Source organism: Emydura macquarii, unplaced genomic scaffold, assembly GCF_026122565.2.
Source record: "Emydura macquarii macquarii isolate MOO-44397 ecotype Brisbane River unplaced genomic scaffold, CSIRO-AGI_Emac_v2 contig_2473, whole genome shotgun sequence".
NCBI classification, from domain to species: Eukaryota; Metazoa; Chordata; order Testudines; family Chelidae; genus Emydura; species Emydura macquarii.
Genome location: NW_027132610.1, coordinates 10622214 through 10647445, shown reverse-complemented (window position 1 = coordinate 10647445; position 25232 = coordinate 10622214). Strand labels below are relative to the sequence as shown.

Sequence of the window (25232 nt, the reverse complement as noted above, 5' to 3'; positions counted from 1 at the left end):
CTGTCAGATCGATTTCTCTGGATCGACTGAGCGGTCAGTGAAGACCTGCTCAGTCGATCCAGAAATTGACGTACTAAGACCACCTTCACAAGTGGCGAAGCACTGTGTTGATGGGAACCGGTGCAGTGCAGTGAAGACAAGTTTTTTGCGTAACTTGCGCAACTCCTGTCAACTGCCGCCGAATCTCGGAGGTAAGTGTAGACAGGATCATAGTCTATAGTCTCCTGTGGTTGTAATACTTTGGTCTAATTTCAATTGTTGCTTTTAGTGTGACGGTGGTGTTGGTGTCCTGAACCACCATGATTTGGGGGTCCTTTCTGGCCATAAACTCTGACTCTGAACTGCTTCACTGAGAAGCTCCAGCACCTCCATGTGTTGAAGCAGGGTCTTGATTTTGGTAGGACGGCTGCTCTGGTGCATTAGGCCATCCTCAGGAAAAGTCTCACATATTTGACCAAGTTATAAAACCTACAGTGAAAATAAAACAAAACCCCACCCTCAGTTTACACATGCTCAGTGGAGATTTTTGGTAGCTAAATTCTCTTAATATATATTATCTGCACTGACCATGCTCTATCCTGGGAATGCAGGGGGATAACAGAATTTTCCCTGCAATTACTCTTGCTGGCATCTGGGAGAGGGGGGGTTGTAGGAGCCAGAGGGCAGTAGAGGGAAAGGGTCAAGAGCTGATACATGTGAGGTGTGGATAGATGCAGAAGGAGAAGGCAATAGGAGATGGGGGTAGGATGTGGAGTGAATAGGAGCAGAAGCTGGGACTGGGGAATTTGGACTGGGCAGAGGTGAGTAGGAGCCAGGGTGGGAAAAAAGGATTTGGGCAGGGGTGGAGGTGGGCGGGATCCAGGATGGGGCAGGAGGACTTGGGCAGAAGCAGGAGTAGAGGTGAGCAGAATCCAAGGTATGGCGAAAGGATCTGGGTAGAAGCAGGGATGGAAGTAAGCAGGATTCTGAGTCAGGTGGGAAGGTTTGTTTAGGACCAGAGGTGGAGGTCACCCTCAGGTGCCAGGGGGTGGTGGATAGAAGCAGAGTGGGAAGGACAGGAGCCGAAAGTTGCAGGCATATACAGTAGTAGAATAAAGACAGGTAGGGGCACGGAGCAGAAGTGTCTACAACCACTACAGAACACTCCTCTACAGAAGTAGAAGTCCTTTGTTTCTCCACTCCTCTTTCAGTGGATAGCTATGAAGCCCGGTAGCAAGGTGTCTCACATCCCTCCTCTAATGACTGGTACACACAGAGGATAACAACTTTCTGCTGCTATCAGTTACTCTTTTAGCTCTAGTGGTAGAGGTGAACCTAAAGTCCTAAACCAGATGATGATCCAAGCTGAGGATCAATATGGTTACACATAGAATCATAGAAGATTAGGGTTGGAAAGAACCTCAGGAGGTCATCTAGTCCAACACATGATGGAATTTCTGTCTGTTTAAAAAAAAAAAATCTTCAAAAACTATTTAAAAAAACTACTTTAAAAGAACATTATGACTGCAAAGTCACGCACTCACAAATGAGGAAATGCCAGAATTAAGTTTGTCTGTGTAATCTTGATTCAGCTCCCTTGTACATATGCATAATGATATACATGGGCATCCGATGTGTAAGGCCTTCCCTGACAGCCAGGCTGGCCCCACCCAGACTCTGCCCCCTCCTGCTGCGTCCTATGGACTTGGCGGAAGTGGCAGGCAGTCTTAGCTGGCCTGGCCTCTCTGCTGAAGTGGTGTGGGCCAGCAGCAACTCCAGCAGTGGGGCTGGCCAGCTGGGCCAGCGTTGTAGCGCAGCACGGGCCTCTGGCAGGACAGCGGCGCTCTGGGGCCTGGTGCAGACTGACCAGCCCGGGGCCGGGGTGGGTTGGCAGGCTGGCCGGCCACAGGCCATCCTAGGGGGTGGGGGGTGGTGTTCAGGTGGGCCAGTACTGCAGCACAGCATGGGGGCTCGGGACACTTGGACTGGTGGCATTTAGGGCTGGGGTGAACCATCCATCCCAGGGCTGGGGTGGGTTGGCAAGCCTGCCAGCCATAGGTCAGCCTTGGTGTGGGAGGGGCCAACGGGAGGGTGGGATGGCATTGGGGCACGGCCTGGGCCTGCAGCACTCTGGGGGCACTCGGGCCGACAGTGCTTTGGGAGCTGGGGCGCTTGGGCTGCTGGCATTCTGGGGATGAGCCAGCCACCAGCCACCCTGGGGGTGGGGCGGGCTAGGAGCCCTCCAGGAGCAGGGGGCATTCAGCCCACTCTGGGGTCTGGGGTGGACCAGCCAGCCTGGGGCCAGGATGGATTGGAATGGGGCAGTGCTGAGGCCACCCGTCACTGGTGCTGGGTGCTCTAGCATTGAGGCCAGCCAGCTGGTCTGGCTAGCGCTCTCCGGCGCCCCGGGGTAGGGCTGTGATGGGAGGGGGGTAGAAGGGGTGGGGCTGGAAGCTAGCCTCCTGGAACTGGTGGTTCACGAGATGCCCATGATGATAGCCTTTAATTACATGTTCACATACTATTTTTTTCCTCCCACAGGATTCCCAGCTCATTCAGTCCACAAGATGGATGTGTTCTGAATTAGGTTGCGTAGCGAAGGAGACTGTTGTCTTTAGGACCGTGCCTCATTTGTTGCAGAAGATGGAAGGTGTATACTGAATGAGGCAGATGACTGCAAGAAGAGAAGAGAATAGTCTCCTGGCTAAGAAAGTTAAATACTACCACAGAGGATTGGATTCTATCCCTGCCTCTACCACAGAGTTCGTAAGTGATGCTGGGCAAGTAAATTAAACCAGCCTATTCATTGCTGGCCACTAAAAGTGTGTTCTTCAAATCTGTAGCCCTGGTGAGCACTTAACTGCAACTGAAGTTGACTGGAAGCTTGCTTTGAACATATAAAGTGCTATTAAAAAGCTAAGTAGACTGAAAAATCAGAACCTAGGTGTCTCATGTTGGGCTCCAAAAATTAATGGGCACTTTTGATCTTAATCTCATTGTTCCTCAATTCCCCAGATGTAAAATGGGGATAATAATTCTAATGGGGACAATATCCCCTAATCTCACTGAAGTGTTGTGAAAATAAACTCTGTAATGTTTGTGAAGCACTCAGATGCTATATTGAGAGCACCACAGAAATACCCAGGAGGAAATTAATAATTTCATATTCAGCACAGCATAGGCTAGTGTGCATTAAATGAAGTCTGCTGTACACTGAATGTGGAGGATAAAAGAGAGATCTAAGACTCACACTGAAAAGGAAAGGTATTTTATGGAATGCAGAAAACCACCAGTGAATACAGTATGTGGGCTCTATGACCAAAAAATCCATATATTTGTGAAATGGACCGTGTTCCATGTGAAAATCCACAGCAGAGTAGCGAATGTAGACAATATTAGGAAAAAGACTAATGAATGGGCAGCAGCTGTACCTAACAGAGACAAGAGTGAAATACAAAGGGTTTAAGGTAAATGATGTCACTTGGATTTCATCTTCCTGAAGATACATGAGTATAATACAATTGCTTTCCCCCCTCAACAATGACAAAACAAAATAGGAAAACATGGTAATCTTAATCTTCTGTTACATCTCCCTTACATCTCCATCTTTTCCTGTCTTCATTGAAACCTAAATGTATTGGGATTAAGGAATGAGGGGAATTCCTGAGGGCAGGGTCATAAACTAAACTGAAATATTTAACATCTTCATAATTTAGACTCTATAATACCAACATTAAAGATACTGGATTGTATCCTTTGATTTACTGGCAGCCAATGTAATTTATGGAAGACAGATGTAACCATCCCTTTATTTCTATTTGAAGAAGCACACAAGTGGCTGCCATTTGCAACTGTTAAAACCTCGGGGTCAATCAGAGTGTGTTACAGTAACCTAATCTGGGTATGGCAAAAGCAGGATGTGCATCAGAGAGAAACAGGAACTTTCTGGTTAAACCAGAAATGGTGCTAACGACTCTTGACCACCATCCAAATATAAACTTACTTTTTGAGAAAACAGTGATGGATTTCCATTCCCCTCAGACCTTTACAAGTTCCCAAATCTGTTTGACCAGCATTGGCTGTACTGTCCAAATAATGCACACACACAAGCCACAACCAGGCCTTTCAAAATACTTCCCACAGCACCATAATAGTTTAGTCTAGGTCAAAATTCAATGTCAGCAAGGCAGTCTGATATCTGAGACAGTCCTTAATGGGCATAGTAGAGGAGACTCAAAATGCAAACTTTTCCATTTGATGAGCTGGTAACCTTTCCTTTTTTCCATAGTAGACTTCCAAAAAGTGATGCCTTCTTGCACACTAAAAAAGTCGATTTTATTTGCAGTACCATCTACATTTTGTAACAAGAGAACTTTTACAATTCTACTTATTATAACACTGAAAAGGAAGGCAAACAAATATACAGTCCAGAAAGTTCAAAACTTTTAACAAGCTTAAAAAGTCTACATTATTTAGGCTTCAATTTATCAGCATTTAAATAGAAAATGAAAGGGTTATTTTCTAACACTTTTCACAGGAACAGAACATGGCTTACCTCATGTTTTAAATCTATAGTAAAGTCTGACTTAAGTGGTTCACTTTTCAGCTTTTTTGCAAGCCTGTATAATAAAAATAATGAAATTTACTCACTTCATAAAGTAAGAATAAGGAAAATGTAATGGAGGCAGCAACTGAATTTTTTATATAAATTAACTTGAGATTTTATTTATATCTATGAAATGTCAAACGATTTTTTAAGGGCTTCTTGATAATGAGCTGTTTATACACAAGACACAAAAATTTAGCAGATACAATTCCCAAACAGTTCCAATGAATGCATTATTTTATATAATAACATTTGCAGTGTTGTTTTCTATATAACCCTCCATTAACATTTTTAAAAAATTAAGCTATTCATCAGGAATTTGAGGGGTGGGGAGTTGTTTGGGGGGTTTTCTTGACTGTTTCCTGCAAAAATTCACACTTCTGGATTTATTAGAACCAGAAAATGTTTATATAAGAAAATCTGGAATGGAAAGCAAACATTTGGACATAGCCTGCTGTTATGATTACTAGTTCTTAGCTTATACTTTTCAATGTCAATTTTTCCTGCCCAAGAAGAAAGTCTTCAATAGGAGTGGACCTGCAATCCAGCATCACATTTTTAACATTCAAGGAGACAATTTTGTGCTTGCAGCTGCTTAATGACCAGCCCCTTGCTCATTAATCTACCCTTTTTCTTCCTATTTGTGCTCCCATTGGTAATATTTAAACATTTTCCACTTCTGAATATATACTCTTACTGCATAAAGATGCAGCAGACTTTAAACTGCATGAGCCTTTTGGTTGGTACCTAAAGTCATAAAGTGTATACCAAATTAAATTCTAATTATTTATTATCATCATTTGTATTTGTAAAGCTTCTTTTTGTGTTTTGGCATGTGGGATGAGGTGAGAAGACACTTTATGAGAAACAGTAGTATTTTTAATTTTGTGTAAAACACTAATCTGCGATCAATCATAACTCCTTAAAATTATATTGCTTAGTGTTTATATAGCTTTTTAATATCTTCAAAACACTTTACAAACATAAAGTAATTAAGGATTAATACAAGTCTGTCTGCCATGCACAATTTTAGAAAAGATTAGAAATTAAATCCTTACTTGTTTACAAGTGGAATGCTAAGTGCCCAGCCAGCAGCAAAATCTGGAAATTTAAAGACTGTAGGATTTTCAGCAAAGGCATAATGATGAATTATTGTAGATTCTTCATCATATAACGCTTTTCCTAAGAACCATTCCTGTAAAGAGAGATGGGATATATAATTTTGTTCATCTACTACATTGTTTTAATAAAGGAAACAGATAAAAAAACAATATTCTTGCTGAATAATATGTGTATTGTTTGTAATGAGACTGATTAAAATTTCATTTGTTTGCTGATGGTGAGAACAGAGGAGGAGAAAGCAGGAGAGGGAGAAAAAGTATTTTAAAGATCTACACACCCACTGTACTTCCAAACCATCAGCTCCCTTTGGTCTTGCATCGCAGCAGCTCCCCCTTCAACTGAGTCTAATACTACTTTGAGGGCTGGTCTACATTAGAGAGTTTTGTCAACAAAAGTTAACTTTTGTCAACAAAACAGAGGAGGTGTACAGACTAAAATGCTCCTCCCACTGATGTAACTCCCTTGCTATGCCGACCTAATAAAACCACATCAACAAGAAGTGTAGGGCTTATGGCAGCTTAGTTAGGGCAACGCAGTGTCAATGTAGACACTGTGCACTTACATCAGCTATGGGGTTGTCATTCTTGTCAATTTCACCCTGAAGAGCTAAGCAGCTGGTCCCCGCTCCCGCCTGGGAGTGGGGCAAGAAGCCCGGGAGGCAGGACCCAGCTCCCGGCTGTGAGAAGCCTGGGTGCTTCTCCACCCACTCCCCACTGGGAGCTGTGGCAGCCTTGTCATTTCAGGGCTCAGCTGTGAAATTGACAAGGCTTCCCCGGCTCCCTGCAGGGAATGGGTGGAGGGGGGTGAGAAGCTGGGGAAGCTGGATCACACTACCCAGGGGTGAGAAGTCCCTCCTGGCAGGGAATGGGGAGAGGAGAAGCCCGGGGCTAGCTCCCGGAGGGGAACGGGAAGTGGGGGGCAGTCCACCAGCAGCCTGTGGGGCTCCTACCAAGGAGCTGAAAGACTGGGCTCTCAGCTCTCCACACTGCCCCTTAGGTCGGTGGAAGTGGTCCCGGTGAGGCTGCACTCCACCAACCCTAGGAGGGCAGTGTGGACATCAGCCATCACAGTAATTACTGTGTTGGCTATAAGTCGACCTATGTTAGATCGACTTCTTTTTCTAGTGTAGACAAAGCCTGAGTGTTGGCTAGAGGGGACACCATACCCAAGAGCAATAAAAAGGTTCTTCCTCCTCTCACAGGGTGAATGCACATCGAATTTGGAATCCATGTCCATCCATCTTCAGTTGCCTTTCACTAGTGATCTTGGAAGGCACAGACATTTAAGTCCCCAAATCCCTCAAAACAATAACTGAAGATGAACAGAGTCTGTTCTAAATTTTAAATGCATGATGCAGGAGAATAAAAAATTACTTATAATAAGACTTTAACAAAAAGGGCAGTTCAAGATACAATTTACAACTGTATAGATTGTGTCAGGAGATATTTAAGAAACTTAAATGCTGCTTTACATTAATTCTAAATAGAAAGACTGACTACTCACATGCATAAAGTTAAATACACATCTAAGTCTTTGCAGGACTGGGACTCTAAAGAGGATTTTAAACATAAAACCAACACCTAAGAAAGGAATGGATCATTATCCACAGCTATCAGTCCAAAAAGCAATACTAGGAACATTTGGATCATTTCTAGTAATGGTTCAACGAAAGCTTTCAAATTGTAGATATTGTTCTTTGTATTTTGGCAGTGCCTCATGGCCCACATGGTTTGGCTTTTGACACTTCACATTCTTATGTAATTGTGTATTTTAGTGACGCTAAAGTAATCTATAAGAACTACTTTCCAGAGTTCCTGGGTGTAAAAACCATACATTATTCTCCTTACCCTGTACAAAGTAGAAAATTAAAACCATTGGTATAACCTTTCATTAGGACATTGTGCTTGCAATATTATCCCACAAATCAACAGCAGCAAGTACATTACAGCTGATATTCTGATCTCAAGTTTTTTCTGTCATGTCTATATATTATATTCCATATTGTTTTACAAAGCCATTGATGTGCACTGGCTTTACTGAAATTATGGCTGTACATGCCTCTTATTAGTTCAATTGTTTTAAATTTTAATATTTCTTTTTGACAGAATAAATTCAAGAAAAAGGCAGAAAGCACTACAGTAAAGTGAAGTGTTATAGTGTGTTACAGCATACAACATCTGAAAGATACAAGAACTGAACAATGGAGCAAGTTAAATAGAGCATCAGCTTTTAATTTCAAACTCTTCCTAGTGTCAAACCAATTATTTAAAGGTGAACTATAAAGCTGTTTAAAGTTTAAAGATGTTTAAGATCTCAAATCATTAACAGAATGCATGCAGATTTACAGTTGAAATATTTCCTTTTTAAAACAAAAGCTCATTTACCCTGTGACACTTGATTATATCACAAGCACAATCAGGTTGTGCTGTCACCAGCTCATGCAGGGGAGCTAGATACATGGTGTCTAACCTGATCCAGTACCCCTCTGTATGGACACCATTCTGTTGTGAATTGTCCCAATTGCTGGGGCCCACATGTTTCCAAGCCAACTTGGCCTGGGCAGTCTAAGTCATTGTTTCTAGCTCTGGGGCCTATTCCATACTCCCAGACTCAAACCTCTGGTCTGGCATTCTTCTTTGAGACGTGAGCTGCTGCTGCCCAAGTCCCTAAAATCGATGTCTGAGACCTCCTGAGCCCTCCAGTTTCTTCCATACGCTCCCCCAGAGCTCCACAGAGGCAGTGGACACTCTGGGATTCTAAGCTGAACCCCTTCAGAGATAATGTGGCAGAAAGCAAGGAGCACATGCTTAACAAAGGAATTTAACCACAGCAACTGTACTCTTGATGGTACTCAAGAGTTATAACTCTTTGAAAAGTTACCAAAGCCCTGAGAAGCACTCCCTCCCTCATCTGTTCTCACCACTTCTGTGAATCTGACGTTTGTTGGTGTTACCAGTTGGGCAGAGTCCCTCCTGCCCTTTTAAATCCTGCACATCATGGCAATGGTCAGAGCCCCTGCTCAAAGCAGCACCTAACTCTTAAGTACAGTTTCTCTTCTTTTGCTAGCTCCCCAGGCTGAGAAGCTGCAGATCCACCAGCCATACTGGCACCCCTGTATAGAAATCCATAGTTTGATGGAGTTAGGCCAGCAGCTGAGACACAAAACTGATTGCTCCAGATTGCTTTGTGATGGTTTCTGAGTGATGGTCCTTCAACGAGGTGGGGTCAAGTACCTTTCCTGGATGGGGCAGCTAGCTAGAATTCAATTCAATAAACTTGCCATGGGCAATGTTAGATGTGTTCAGCCCATAATATAAAATGGAGGTCTTAATACAAAATGGATACAGACATATTCCACATCATCACATATGGAATCATGAACCCACATATTGGCAGGTAAACAGCAATTCTCACATATTTTTTAAATTTACTCAATTTTTGGTCTTCACATATATCTTGTTTATTATGTAGGATGTAAAATAGTTTTTTTTAAAGCTTTGCACTACATCTTTAATTGTAGTTCTATTTTAACCTGTAGAACACTAGCTAATTGCATGATAAGCAGATACTATTTTTCATTTCAGGGTTGGGGTTTTTTTTGTTTGTTTTTTTAAGAGGGAAGTAGGGGATGATTGGAGACTGGATTACGAGGGAGGGTTTCCAACACTTTGGCAGAAGGATTCCTTGCTGTCAAACTCTTTTCTTCTCCAGTCTACATGCCCATCACAACCTGCCTCCTTATCAGTAGTTCTTAACTAGATATTCAGGTCAAAAACCACGGGGACAGTTGGTGGGTGCTTGGGAGCTGAAGCCAGAGAAGAAATGTCATGGAAACTAGCAGCAGCTAAGCACAGAGAGGTAAGGGCTGCAGTAGTGAGCAGGAAATGGAAGACAATAACCCTGCTTAAGGTGATGATTTGGTTCTTACAATTTATTTTCTATTCTTTAGAGGCACTTCTATAATGGTTATCACCAAAGCTCTTTGGAAATCTCCCTGGGTGAAAAGTGAACGGAAAGGCGGTTGCTATGTGTTGGAGGAGAGGCAATCACAGAAAATAAGAACACTTATCTTGCAGGACCTGAGTGCAGAAAACACATGAATGTATTTGTCCTCAATGTGAGAACATCAACCCTTTAAAAAATGGTCCCCTATCTCAACAAAAAATGGAAAAAATCCACCACAGAAGTGTGAGTTGACATGAGAGACATTTTGAAGTCATCATAGTTTATTGTGTCATGTAGAATATTTAGAATCTTTTTATAATGCAAATTATTGACATGATAAAATTACACTGAGGGAGCAGTTCTGGTCTAACTCAACATGTGAAACTATTAGTTGATGGATTATTGACACACTATACAGAAATTGGTTATGGCCCCGGGTCATCATACCAAGATGGCTTCTACTCTGCATAAAAGCAAAATGGTTCTAATTTTTCTTTCAATGAATGCTGGAACTCAACTCATTATTGTAATAGGAGTTATGCACATGGCATTCAAGGGAGACTAAACCCTGTCAATGAGCATGCAAAATAAAAAGCTTTATGAATTCTGAAAAGGTTGAAGTGCAGAAATTGCTTTTGTAATAAAAATAATCTGGTCAAATTTTCAAAATACCTGAAGTATGTTCAATAGACTATTTTGTAGTTATGAGCAGGGATCCTAAAAAGCTGTTTGCCATAGAAAAACATGGAAAAATGCGGAATCTGTGTTTTTACAGAGATTCTTTAGTTTTTCATTTTGTGAAAAAATAAACGTATATATATATATATATATATATATATATATATATATATATATAAATACAACTCTTTGAAAAGTTACCAAAGTCCTGAGAAGCACTCCCTCCCTTGCTTAATTAATAGTTAATATATTAACTATTAACTAAATTTCACTGAAACTCTCAGTGTCACTTATTCAATGCATGCAATCTCCTCCTCTTGTGGCTGATTTCTGAATGTGCTTTAAATTTACAGTGGAACCCTGTTTATCTGATCTAATTGGGACCGGGGCCAGATCGGATAATCAAAAATTGAGATAATCAGGAGAATTGGCAAAGAGCTTTCTATCCCTTATTTGAAGATGGGGGAGAAGATGGGGAAGAAGAGCCCTGTGCGGCAGCGGGCCGTGGCAACCAGCCACAGCCCTAGCCGCCTAGGGCTGACTGCCAGAGTCCCTTCCACTGTCAGCCCTGGACAGCTGGTGATTTGGTTTATACAGAGAACTGCATAATGGAGGCTCGGATAAATGGGGTTCTACTGTATATCAATAAAACACTGTGTTCAGCTGATACCTATATATACTGTGGATATGGAAACAAGTTCAGCGTTTCATTTTAATTGCGGAAGAACGCAGATCTTTATATTTTTTTATCAGAGAATTTTGTTTTTTTTTAATCACAGAAAACTAGGATCCCTGGTTATGAGACTATAAAAAGCAATTAAAAAGCTCTACATTATTAAGGTTCTCACATTTTAAAAGCAGTTGTATGGAAGAGTAGCTATGCCCGGTGGCTGTAATAAGAGTGAATGTAAAGAAAATGCCTTTCTAAAGGAAGGCCCATACTCACACCTGAAGTAGGGTTTCCCTCAGCCCTTGAACAAAATAACAGTACATGAACAAGGTTGATTCCTGCCAGTTTCCCGAGTAGCATAAAGTATGGTTTTCTTCAGCCAGTCAAAGAAAGGATAACAAGATGGGTGTTTTTCAGCAAGTTCCCCAGGATACCAGGATAAACAGTTCAACTCATGGCTCCCATCTAACACAGCCTCTATGGTCAGGGAGTTAGTCAATTTAACAGCTCTTCCTTGCTGGAGCTGTGTCTAGTCCTTTGTTCCACAAGCTTCCCAACTCTTTTTCTTCTTGGGAAGGTAAGAAAGATTACTTCTCTCTTAGGAACCAACCAACCTCATTATATAACAAAGGAATTGTCCTACCAGATTAGACCAGGTTCACCTAGTCCAGTATTCTGTCTGGCAATGGCCAGTAACAGGTGCTTGAGGGGAAGTGCGAGAACCCCCAAAGTGGACTTGTCACTTGCTCCTCCTACTGCTGCTGTGTCATCATGAGACCCAGCTGAAGGAACCTCCCTTATGGTCAACTTTAGCAATTCCTCCAGGGCAGGACAGATCCTCATACCTTTTCATACTGCAAGCTTTAATACATTCCCTGCTTGAATGAGGAGTATATACACCCTATGATAACCTGATTAGATTTTCCACACAGAATTTTGTAAGCTATGAGCCATGTAGGCAGTGGTCTAGAATGGAATTCTTGATAATAGAAACAGTTATGGTAACTTTAAAAAAGTAACATTTTATATGCATAATTTAGTATTTTGAATTAATTATTTGAACTAATTTTCCAGGGATTTTATCCAATATAAAAATCTCCTTCAAGCACATTCAAAAGATTAAACATCTGATGAATTTTTATTTCACCTTAGATTTGTCAAATCTTCTAAGTGTTTCCAGCAGCTTTACAATTTGTATTCTTGTATCTTCTTCACAGAAGAAAATCCATGAGGAGTTTTTTCCATAGGAAGCAGCGAAGCTAACAAAAAAAAAAAAAAAAAAAAAAGAGCTTGGTTTACTACAAGGTTGACTTCTGAAGGGATTACAAACTTTAAATAAAACCACAACAACAAAAAACCCTGTTAACTGGAAGACAAGCACTCAGCCATATGGACCCCAAAACAATTAGTGCCAATGCAGGATCACGTATCACAATCCATATTCAGTGCAGTGTAGAAGATGTCTGCATAAGGGAAATTTACACTGCCCTCAGTTTCTGACTATCTGCCCAGAATCTTCACAGGGAGGAGGATGCACAGAGTATGTAAATTCAGAGTTCTCCTTGTACTGGCACATAACCTACTTCTCCTCCCCCTTAATATTCTTCCACAGAACGCCCTTGTTGGAGGTCTAACCAAGAAAACAATAACCAGAGAAGTGAGAATGGTCTATGTAGTTTTAACAAAACTGTCCTGCACTAACTACACACTAGTCTCTGAATCCAACTGTGTTTATGTTCTTTAACTGAGTTAAAAACTGCACAAATTGAAGGGGTTTCCTTTCACTGAGTTTTAGTTAGGCAGGCAAAAACTAATCACAGTGTAGGATTCTCAACCCCTCTAGGAGGATCTTCCCATTTTTCTCTCAGTCAAATTCTTCCACAGCTAAAATATCTATTAGCCAAATAATGCCTCCCTGTGCTACTAAACATATTTTTATTTTTCTTCTTCTGGGGAAATAAAAGTGCCTTCTGAATAGCATCTGTGTTGGTTTAACCAAGTAACAGGAAACAATTAACTCCTGTGAGCAACACAAAAATTCCTTTGTACAGCAGCTCCTATGGAAAAATCAGGGGTGAAAACAGATGACAAGAATACAAGAAATAAGTCAATATAAGCAGAGTTGGGATATTTTCATTTCCTAGACAGCTTTCTAAGGAACTTTGCCCTAAACACTTACCAGTCAAATACCACACTGGGCAACACCTGGACATTCAGCATGCAGCTTTTACACAGAGAATGTATACAAGAAGCACCAGATGGATGCTTGGTACATCTCTGGGAAAAATGTTTCATTCTTCATTCTACCTGAAACCTGGCACCTTCCTATCTAAAGAACTTTGATTTGGGTTGGAAAATGGACATAGCACCCCTTGTATGTCTACTATTAACAAGACCAAATCCATTTAACTATAATAAACCTAGAATCCTCATGGCCCATTTAGGACTTTCACACAGACAAAAATGTAATTATTACAATATCATATTTGCCCCCCTATCACTACGAAATTTAGGTATGTTACAAGCCTTAACTGAAATATTCAGGATCTCAGAGAGAGAACCAAACACCATGCTCTTCTGCTGCCAAACACCATTCAGCTAGAAAAGAGGAACTTGATCTTATGAGGTTCTTTGAAATGTGTGGTCCCTATCTGTATTCCACCATGGGCATGTATGTGATCCATGCACCCAGAGTTGGAGAATTCTTGCAAACAGTAACTGTTGGTCTATGCATGTGCCCTTTCTTTCCTTGTGTTTTGAACCAAAGATATAAAAGGCAGACCAGTTTCTTCATTACTGCGAATCCAGTAAAGATCTGAAGCAAAGGGGAAGGAGGGTGGGTAGTGGAATACAGATAGGGAGCACAACTCTCAAAGAATCTTCAGTCACAGGTGCTGACTTTTTGTTTTGCCGCCAGGACTGAGGGGGCAGGGGAGAGTCCTTGGGCGGCAGGGAAGAATCGGGACTGCCGGGGGAGGGGTCCATAGGTGGCAGGGTCAGGAGGCAGCAGACTGGGGCTCGAGGTGTCCAATTTTCCAGCCAGGGGCCCCAAACCATTCCAGACCCTCCCCAGCCCTTACCCTAGCCTATCCAGGTTCCCTCTAGGACTTACCTGATGCCTGGCAGCCTAGGGTCGGAGGGACCCTGGTTGGGAGCTGCAGCTACGCACACGCTATCACCGAGGGAGGCACAAATTAATGCAGGTAGGAGTAGGTGAGGCACTGCAGATGGGGTGGCCCCAGCTCCCAGGTGAGCAGCAGGGCCTTGTGGCTGTGTGTGCTAATGCCCAGCAGGGTGACCAGTCTAACCCTAACCCCTTAAGCTGTTTTTTTTTTTAAATTACAGTGAGGGGGGCATGGCTTGAGAGTTGGGACCCCACTCCCTCCCCCCCAGTTGGGTGCCACCCAGAGGCTGCCAGAGGCTGGAGCAGGGGCTTGGGGTCAGAATGCACTGTCTGGGGAAACAATAATTCACAGCTGATTGATTTAACATACCCCCACACTCCCTCTCTGGCTGGGTGCCTCCGTGAGGCTGCCAGAGGCTGGAGAAGAGGCCTGGGGTCAGAGGCACTGCCCAGGGAAACAACAATTTGCAGCTGTTTGATTTAACCTGAGTAAATCAAACAGCTAATCAGTGGCCAGGCGGATGGGGCAAGACAAACTGCAGCCACAGTCCCTGGGTGAAATAGCTTATCAGCGGACTTTGCCAACAGCTAATCACCCCAACCATCCCAGTGGGTGCTGAGCACCCACTATTTTTTTTCTGTGGGTGCTGGGCCCCCTGGGCATTCCCAAAGTTGGCGCCTATGCCTTCAGTTACCATATGGTAAGTAACTTCCTGTTCAAGTGCTGGTCCTATGTGTATTACACCATGGGTGACTGACAAGCAGTACTCAAATAGGAGGAGGGTGCAAGGATGCAGACAGCACAGCCATTTGGAGGACCGCTCTCCCAAACAATGCATCAGCAGAGCAGTACTGCACTAGGGAATAATGTCATGTGAATGTGTAGATGGAACTCTACATAAATGCTTTGCAAATGTCAAGTAAGGGTATTTCTTGAAGGGATGCCACTGAAGACGCTTATGCTCTTGTAGAATGAACCCTCATCCCTTGCAGAGAGGAAGATGCCACAACTGGTAACAGAGCAGGATACATCCTGAGATCCATTCAGAGATCCTTTGGAAGGGAATAGCTTGACCTTGGACTCGTTCTGCTATAGTGAGAAACAATCTAGGTGATTTTCTAATTGGTTTTGTCCTTTGCAGGTAGAAGGTGAGAATGCATCATATGTTGAGGAAATGAAGTCTCCTCTTTCCCCCTCCTCCCCCCCCAATGCATTCGGATTCAGAAAAAACACAGCTAAGTGAGTTGATTGGTTTATGTGAAACCCTGAAACTACTCTGGGGGTGAATTTCAGGTGTAGCTGTAAAAAGACTTTGTCCTTAGTGTACAGCAGATCAGCCATCAGGGCTCCCAGCTCACCTTCCCTCCTGGCTGAGGTGATGGCCACAAAGAATGCAACTTTAACTGATAAGTGAGACATGGAACATGCAGCTAATGGTTTGAACGGAGGTTAGTGAGTGCCAGAAGAACAATGTTTAAGTCCCCTTGAGGAGACATTTGACATTTCTGAGTCACCTCTATTTCTAGAATGTTACAACAAGGCACTGTCCACTTGTAATACTTACTACCTCATATGGAGAAGCTTCGCTATCAGGGATTATAACAAGGATGCTACTGTAATATCTTATTTCTCCACTTTCTTCTCTTTTTAGCTAAGACCATCTTCACCTTTAAAGCTCACTATCCACCCTTGAGATCTTGCTGGTGCTAACGCTCTTTGAAGCTGACAAGTACTCACTGCATTTACTTTTGGTAGCTGTCATAAACACATATATCTTAACACTAAGTAACTGGCCTGCTACTATGTGGAAGACATAAATTTGAGGCCCAGGCCAGCAGGGATGGGAATCACTACTGGGTCTGGAGCTAGAGGAAGCATTAAGCATAGCTCCCCACCAACCTCACCAGGAAGATCACTGAATGGCTCTGGAGAGAACCATATCTGAACTCTCTTCTACTGTGGTGGAGGGAAAAGAAATAAAGCGAGAAGTCTCTTTCTCCTTTACCGCCCATCTCCCCAAAGGAACAGAAACATTAAATATGAGAAGGAAAAGCTGAAAACAAAATTTGTTTCAGATCCAGTGTCAGGAGAAAGAAACAGTAGCTACTGGTAGGATCATCTCAGACCTTGTATGTTATATATTTTGATAAAAGTCATTACAACAGATTGAAACAATTATGTGTGTGGATGTATAAGAAACATCTTGTGTCCAATATACGTTTGCATGATCAGCTCAATAATACACTTTTTAAAGTCTCTAAATACTTTACATATTTCCTCAACATACCACAACCCTCTCATACATGCAAAACTATGTGTGTATAATCATAGGAATATTATTATAAAAATATCCTACAGGAAATGAAATACAAAACTACATTTAAGAGGTATGAGCATATGCGCTTACTTTCTGTGTATATTCTATGTAAGGGTTACAGTATTTCTTTTTGCTTACTTTCACCAGACTTATCATTTTAATTGTTTAATAATAAAGTTTGCTTGAAACTCAACCCAAGTTTCTCTATGAGTGCCTTGCTTAAAAGCAAGTCAACTTGTCATGATAATTTTTTTATACTGCAGTTTTCCAGCAAGAAATCCCAGCTCTTGAACAGTGATGAGGACAATGATGGAGGATATAATTTTCTCCATCAAGATAAACTACAGAACAGAATAAGAAAAACAATAGGAGTCATCAGGGAATCCTACGCTGGTTAGCATGTTCTAGAAGGCCTGGAATCAGAGGACTGAACTTAATTTCGGGATAGTTAGGCAAGAACCCTTCCTACAGATACGGTAAGACTCATTTGCTTGCAAATTGCCTAGCAAGATACATTTTCTGCACTGGCTACCAATTCACTTCCAGGTGAAATTCAAGTTGCTCAGTTCCTGTCTTCAAAGCTCTTCATGATGCAGGTCCCATTTATTTTAGAGACCTTTTTTTGATTGTCTGTCTCAAGAGCAGCAATCACAGAAACCTTCGCCTTCAGAATTTACTTCCACTAGAACAGTCAAAACCCAAGTCTGGCCCCTTTAGAATATACTGTAAAATGTAGATCTTTATTGAGGTTGTCCCATAAAACCAGTCCTGGAATCCACTGACATTTAGCCTAACAGCTGAGTTTCCTCATTTCTGACTCCTTCAGAGAAATGATCTTGCATCTTTAAGAGACTGTAATATATACGTCCCCAACTATAGAAGTTTATTTTGTATATTATGTAAATAGCATCCAGATCCTACAAAAACAGCTGCATGTAAACAGATGAGATCCCCCACCTCAATTTTAATGCAGTACATACACAATGAGTTATGATCCAAACTCATCCCCTTCTTGAGGTTTGCGTTAATTAATTAATTAATGTGCCCCAGTGCAGGAGTTCTACTCTTCAGCTGGCAGTCACTAAGGTTACTCCATGAAGGACCTCACATATGTCATTCTAGCTTTCTCACCTCAGACAAACTGTCATACTTTTAGTGAGTCAGAACAAATGAGACCCACCTGGTCTAGCTACCAGGATGAATCAACAGAATCGCTCTGTACCTCCACAAAATATCCTATATTCTGCCACCTGACCTAGAATATTGTACATGCATGTAAATGACAATTATACAGACAATTTATATCAGATTTACCTTTGTGCTCTACCCCATTACAGAATATTACAACCCCTTACATATTAGCCAACTTATTTGCATAACTTTAGTTAGCATGCCATGTGTAAAATAAAAAGTTTTGACATGTCACAAAAGAAATTTGAAGTTGACCAGATGAAGTTACAAGAGTTAAGAGAAGGAATTCTCTTCCTCTGAAGAAGAATCATATTAAAACTGAAATATTTGGTTTAGCAAACAAAAGCCATTTAGAACGTAGGGCTTTCAAACATTAGAACAAAATTATATTCTTTTTGAGTTAGTTCACTTTTTTCTAGTAAGTAATTCAGTAATACAGATTTTTAGAGGAAGCTGATTGTACAGTTATGTTACATTACTTCACTCTTTAATTCTCTTATATTCAAAATAAATGTTATCTAAGTTAGTGAATTTTAATAGCAAATTGCTTTGGAAATTTATTTTTAGGAAACATTTTTAATACTGACAAAGAAGTGCAAGAAAATTCAAAGTTAATGTTAAAACTCCATCCTTAAATTGTTGCTCCCAAACAAACAAAAGAGGTGTTTTCATAGGTGGTGATGTTTTTACTTCAACACAAGCATTAAAGCATATCAACAATTTGTAGAGAATTTTAAACTTACTCTGGCATTAGTGGTAGTATGGTCCATGCACCATCATGTCTGTCCATCTCATGAATAAGCAGAACTCTAGGTAATTCCTTTGACAAAATAAAAAATATTCTTATGAGACAAAGTATTTTACAACAAAATATTTTCTTAGATGCCTAACTAATTTTAGAACTAAATTCTTGTGGAAAGACTATTTCACTCTGTTATTTTCACAGAACTCAGTAGCAAACAGGCTTGTAGACTAAAAGAGACTGGGGATGTAGTGGAGGGATATAATTCAGACTCTTGAAGAGAAGGAGCTTCTTGCAATTTCTTGTTTCTAAGCCCCCTCTCAGGTATAAAACTAATGCACCTCATACTTCAGTGAAACTTTATAAATATTCTGGATAATCACTCTGGTTATACCACATCTGGAACAATTAAATGTTCATCTTGTAAAGACAGGGTTTATAAATCAAAGTGGAGTATGCAAACTCTTCTAGTTAATCATACTTAAATCATGTTAATCAGAAACATTTATTTACGTCTATAGAGCTAATTTTTCATCTAACAAAGGACTGCAAGATAAAGCTCACTGTTCTTGATGACACCATTAGTTTTGTTGCAAATCGTCTGGTATTGTTAGGAGTAGCTACCACAAGTATGCAGTGTCCCCAAACTTCCAGTCAGACTTAAATCAACAATCCAGTGTATTTTACTGGACATTATAAGTTTTACTAAAATGTCAATCAAATTTGGTAGTTTACTGTTAATGTGATTCAAGAACCACCATTGAACTTTATCAGAACACGTTTTATAAATGGCATAACAATATGATCTTCTAATGGTTCTAGGTAAGAAAGCAAAAGGATGAGCATTTATCTTAACAAAACACATCACTATAGCCAAGCTAGTGCTTCGTGCACAGCCTTGTATTTCACATACAAGATAAATCCTGACAAAGTGAAAAATAGTTACTAATTATATATTTAGTTGTCTTACAAAAAAAGGAAGGGTTGAATTAATATACACTTTAGATATAATCAAGGGTTATATACAAAATAGACTGGATAATTTACAGTATATGTAGGAAGACAGCAGTTTGAATAAAGTAAACTAGTTCAATCACCTTTCCTTCGCCCAGATCCTCTCTTTTGGGAAGCACTAATGGGAAGAAGCTACAGAAAAAGCTCTCTCCCTCTCCTCAAATCTGAAGCTCCTCCATTCATGGAAATGGAGGAACAATCTGATCCTTAGAACAGTATCTTTTCCTGTATATATATACACAGAGGTTGTCTGTGTGGCTCTTCCTTCCTCAGTTTACATCTTTCCACCAAAAACCTTGCTAAATTATGCTGATCTCTTTGCCTGACCCACTCACTTTGCCTACTTTATCCAGAAGTGTGAAAGGTAGAAAAAGGGAAATACATTGCTATGTGAGCTTCCATCTGAGACTAACTGGAAAATCTGGGTAAGTATGAAGAAGAAGGTTGGCTGGTCAAGAAGTAACCTGGCCCAGAGTAGTCAAATGCTCTCTGGGGATTGTGTGCCTCTCCCAAACTCACTCCCTACTCACTGAAATTAACAATGTGAATAAAGTGCAGCATGTTCAGTGTACTGTTTTCATTAGTTAATATTTCTCAACCAGTGTTTTTCACAGTTAGCAAACCACACATTCCTTACCAAAGATTATATATGGAACATGCCAAGTCTGAAGTTTTAAATTCAAATAGGCTCTGGAGTTATTCAAGTGCAAACAAATCAGCTAAACAAACATTTTTAATGGCTGAGAAACTATTTCCCCACACTTAGAGAACTCAAAGACGGCTGAACTGATTTTAAAAAAATGTCTTTCTTAAAGTCACTTCTGCCTTGGAAAGTAGCATAACACATTTTAGCCCAGAAAGTGCCAGGCACTTTACAAACATACAGGCAGTAGTAGTCCCTGCCCCTAAGAGCTTACAACCAACACAGACAAGACAAAGAAGCAAACATTTGTGAAATGGTTACATAATGTCTTCAAAGTACTTTATAAACATTAAAGCTTTCCTGTATCTCACTTGTAGATAAGTTGTACTAAAGTTATTTTATAGCTGTATAAATGAGGCAGAAGGATGCCGAGTCCATTGCTCAATTCTACAGCAAATCAGTGGTTGGGCTAGAAATGGAACACAGGGGCCATGACTTCCAGTTCCTAGCTGTAAACATTAAAAATCTTCTCCATCAGTAAGTCAAATATTTTGAGAACATTTTCTCAGATTTCTGCATGAAAACAACTGGTCAGAGTAAGAATTTTTTCAAACATTTTTATTAATATTGAAGTTTCACAGATTAACTGCTAACCTAAAATAAATATGGGCAGAATGTGCCTACGCAGACTAACTTAACCAAACTAGGTATGCAAATACCCAGATTCATATAGTATTGGATAGTTTCACAGCTATATAGTGAGATTTATATCAGTGTTGTACAGCTGCAAACAATGTGAGAAGAACCAGTGTAAGAACTAAGAAGAGATTAGAACTTTCATAGATTTTAAGGCCAGAATGGGCTTTGCGATCATCCAGTTTGGTCTCCTCCATAACACAGCCCACAGAATTTCACCCAGGCTATGTCTACACTGCCGCGGGAAGTCGACTTTGTTTAATTCGACTTTCAGCAGCCGGTTTTTAGAAATCGCAGTAGAGTGTACACACTACGTACGCTGTTTGCACTGGTCTCTTGCGTTTACACTGACCAGCCTTAATTCGAATTGGAAAGCAGTGCAATGTGGGTAGCTATCCCACAGTGCAACTAGCCATGGTGGCTGTTGGGATGAATGTCATCGTCCCAGGATGCAATGCTGCTTCCCTCCCCGAGCCCCCAAAACAAACAGGAAAGGTATTTTTGCGCTGTTTTTTTATTCCCCGCGATCGCCATTGCTGCAGAGACATGGGGCCAGCTCAATTCTGCACTATAATTGTGAGCGTGACAAATATATCGTGGCTTATCATAGATTATTTTAGAAATAGAGCAAGAAGCCGAAGCAGAGACAACACCGATGCCACCGAGGCTGCCCTGCTACAAAACATCGAGCAGAACAATTCCCAATTACTGCAGGCTGTAACAAGTCATCTGCAGTCCATGGAGTGCCAGTTCTGGTGCAAGGAAACAAGCACGGACTGGTGGGACCGCATCGTTATGCAGCTGTGGGATGATGATCAGTGGCTGCAAAACTTCTGGATGCGAAAGGCAACTTTCCTCAAACTGTGCTCGGAGCTGGCCCCATCCCTGAAGCGTGTGAACACTCGCTTGAGACAAGCTCTGACAGTGGAGAAAAGAGTCATCATCGCTCTGTGGAAGCTGGCAACCCCCGACTGTTACCGCTCAGTTGGGAATCAATTCAGAGTCAGTAAATCTACAGTGGGCATAGCTGTGAATCAAGTGTGCAGTGCCATAAATAGACTTCTGCTACGAAGGCTAGTGACTTTGGGAAATGTGCAGGACATAGTGGAGGGGTTTGCCACGATGGGCTTCCCAAACTGCAGAGGGGCCATTGATGGGACACACATCCCTATCTTAATGCCTGCCACCTAGTGACCGAGTACATAAACCGCCAGGGGTACTTTTCCATGATCCTGCAGGGGCTTGTGGATCACAGAGGTCATTTCACTGACATCTATCTGGGGTGGTCTGGGAAGGTGCATGACGCTCGTGTATTTCGTAACTCGGGGCTGTTCTCTAAGATGCAGGTGGGCATTTTCTTCCTTGACCAAAAAATTCACATCAGGAGTGGGGAAATGCCCATAGTGATCCTGGGGGATCCTGCTTACTCCTTGCTCCCTTGGCTAATGAAGCCGTACACCGGTCACCTTGACAGTGAGAAGGAATGTTTTAATAAGAGGTTAGGAGTTGCAGAATGGTTGTAGAATGTGCCTTTGGGCATTTAAAGGGTAGATGGAGGAGTCTCCTCACTAGGCTGGACATGAGTGAGAAGTACCTCCCTTCTGTGATATCAGCTTGCTGTGTTCTTCATAATGTGTGTGAAGCGAAGGGTGAAAGGTTCCCCCAGGGTTGGGCTGTGGAGGCAGAAAGACTGGCTGCCAATTATGAGCAGCCAGATGCCAGCACTATGCTGAGAGCTAACCGTGACATGCTTTGAATTAGGGAAGCTTTGAAAAACAGGTTCTGCAATGAGATGCAGGACTGATTTCTGTTTCTGTATGTTGTTTGCCTTTGGTGAACAGCCACCCCACCCACCCCCCAACGATATCCGTGCCCACAAAATGCCTCCTGAACAAGATATGATTTAATAAAGAAATGTGTTGAAATGATGCAAAACTTTATTTCTGAACATTCAAGTCATGGGGGAAGGTGGGGGGAGTGTTCATTCACTGTCTCAAGGGGTAGGGTGGTAGCTTGCTAATCAGCTGTCAGCGTGGCCACCGCTGCTTTCTGCTTACCTCCACCAGGGGTGGAGGCGAGCACGTAGTGCAGCCTGGACAATCTCCTCCTAGACCTCTTGGGGGCGGGGGCGGGCAGCAAAGCCCTCGGTTGAAGAGCATTATGTAGGGGCTGCATCGGGACTCTGTCCTGTCTCCGCTCCTCCTGAAGCTCCACAAGCCACCGGAGCATGTCTGCCTGGTCCTGCATGATTCACAGTATTTCCTGCGTGGTACTGCGATCATGCTCCTGCATTTCTCGGCGATTCTCCCTGTCCACGTCCATATTCAGTGACAAGGTCAACCTCCACGCTCTGAGCTCGGTCTCTGCGGACGCTGAGCCATTCATGATCTCACCAAACATGTCATCTCTTGTTTTTTTCCCCCTCTTCCTAATCTGAGACAGTCTGTCCACAGCATTTCTTAAGGGTCGGTCCAGTGCCGAGGTGTCTACAGAATGAAAAAAAAATAACAAGGTAGCCACAATTAGCATAGTGAAGAAAATGATACAAATGTAACAATTTAGATAATGATCCCCTGAAAAAATGTAGCAAATGATTCCCTCTCTCTGCTTGTATTTTAAACCTTTGCAGAGAGGAACTGCGGACAGTGTGGTGGTGGTGGTGGGAAATCTCTGCCTGTATTTTAAACCCTTACAGAGAGGAACTGTGGATACCATGCAGGGGGGAGGCTATGCTTAAAACACAGATTTGCTGGACACAGCGGGGTACCAGCAGTGTTCCGCCATGATGCTGGCTACCTTGATTGCAGAGAAGAATCCTACTGTGGAGGGAGGAACAAGACAGCCCTCCCCTGAAAAGTTTTTTGAAGGATAACAGATTACATACATTAAATTCTCCATGAGATATCAACTGATGATAAACGCAGCACTTCTCATCACATAAATCAACTGTTCCTTGGTTAAACACACAGTACAGTCACCAAAATACCTGAAATCCACTTTGAGCTTCCCCCACCAATGTAAAAGGACAGAAATGCTAATAAGAAAAAAAAACTCACCAGATGTGCCTTCCCCGGGATCATCTGTGCTGTCCTGTGTGCCGCTGAACTGCTCGGGTGTCAGGAATAAGTCCCGACTTTCTGGGAGAATGGAAACCCCGCTCTCCTGCATCCTGCTCTCCTCAGCTCCCTCCTCCTCCTCGTCCATGGAGTCCTCATCGTTGATCATGGACTGTGACCTAGCAGAGGTATCGATGATGCAGGGAGGCACCATGGTGGGATCGCCACCGAGAATTGCGTGCACCTCATCACAGAACCGGCATTTTTTGGGCAAGGAGCTAGAGTGGCTGTTAGCCTCCCTGGCTTTCTGATACGACTGGCAGAGCTCCTTGATCTTCATGCGGCACAGCTGAGCGTCCCTCTGGTATCCCTTCTCCAGCATGCCCTGGGATATCTTCCCATAAATGTCCAGATTCCTTTGCTAGCTCTGAGCTGAGCCAGGACGGACTCCTTGCCCCACAGCCCGATGAGATCTAAGACCTCTGGTTGACTCCATGCTGGAGCACGTTTGGGCTTTGCAGTAGCCATGCGGAGAACAGTGACAAAGCTCTCGCCACGCTGGCAGCATTAGGAAATGAAAATTTAAATCTTCCCAGGGCTTGAGGGGAGGGGACTTTTCCTGCTAGCGTGACCACTGAGCAGCACAGCGCGACTGTCCAGAGCGGTCAAAACGAGGCATTATGGGATACATTCCGGAGGTCAATTAATTCGATTTAAGTTCCGTTGTGTCTACACTGACACTAAATCAATTTAACAAATTCGAATTAGACGCCACGCCACTTGCAGAGGTGATCTTATTAAGTCGATTCTACAGGCACCTTAATTCGAATTAACAGTGGTGCCAGTGTAGATGCAGGTGTAATTAAGTTGACTTAAGTGACTTTAAGTCAACCTAAGTTGCCAGTGTAGACCAGGCCCCAGTAATTCTTATGTCTAACCCAACAATGTGGTTGAGCTATGGTATATCTTTTAGAAAGACATCCACTCTTGATGTTGCTATGATATATGTAACAAGCCCTTTGTGACTTCTATATGCCATTGCATGTGAATACATTGTAATCTGCAGTGAAATATAAAACACAGTGGTGGATGGTGATATTTGTAGTGAAATTACAAGTCATCTGGTCAAAGCACCATCAAATGCATGCCCAATACTGATTATGACTATGTAGAAATACATAATAAACAACATGGAGAGAGAAGAGCTGCATAAGCTAAAAGACTATGTTGGCACAAGAACAAAAGAATGTAAACTGGTCATGAATAAATTTTGGCTGAAAATCAGAAGAGGATTTCTAACTATCGAAGAAGTAAAGTTCAGGAACAGCCTTCCATGAGGAATATTGGGGGCGAACAACCTAGCTAGTTTTAAGATGGAGCTTCATAAATTCATAAAGGAGAGATTATATGAAGGGGTTGCCTGTGACGGCAGGGGATGGGACTCGGTG

The 25232-nt window shown here is 42.1% G+C and overlaps 2 protein-coding genes across 4 annotated transcripts in view; both read right to left on the bottom strand.

Annotated features, from left to right (window-relative positions):
* The window catches only part of B3GLCT (beta 3-glucosyltransferase), a 135025-nt gene that overhangs the window by 27114 nt on the left and 82679 nt on the right, over positions 1 to 25232 (bottom strand). For all 3 annotated transcript variants that reach the window (XM_067562943.1, XM_067562944.1, XM_067562945.1), the window contains 4 exons: positions 18377 to 18453; positions 12148 to 12259; positions 5644 to 5780; positions 4535 to 4598 (listed from right to left, as the gene is read on the bottom strand). In XM_067562943.1, the coding sequence (XP_067419044.1) occupies positions 4535 to 4598; positions 5644 to 5780; positions 12148 to 12259; positions 18377 to 18453 (390 nt within the window). The remainder of the gene's footprint in view (positions 1 to 4534; positions 4599 to 5643; positions 5781 to 12147; positions 12260 to 18376; positions 18454 to 25232) is intronic.
* On the bottom strand, positions 22769 to 24241 carry LOC137162987 (uncharacterized). The gene is made up of 2 exons (XM_067562946.1): positions 23785 to 24241; positions 22769 to 23214 (listed from the first exon to the last, which is right to left on the bottom strand). The coding sequence occupies exons 1-2, from the start codon at positions 24164 to 24166 to the stop codon at positions 22979 to 22981; spliced, it is 618 nt and encodes a 205-aa protein (XP_067419047.1). The 5' UTR covers positions 24167 to 24241; the 3' UTR covers positions 22769 to 22978.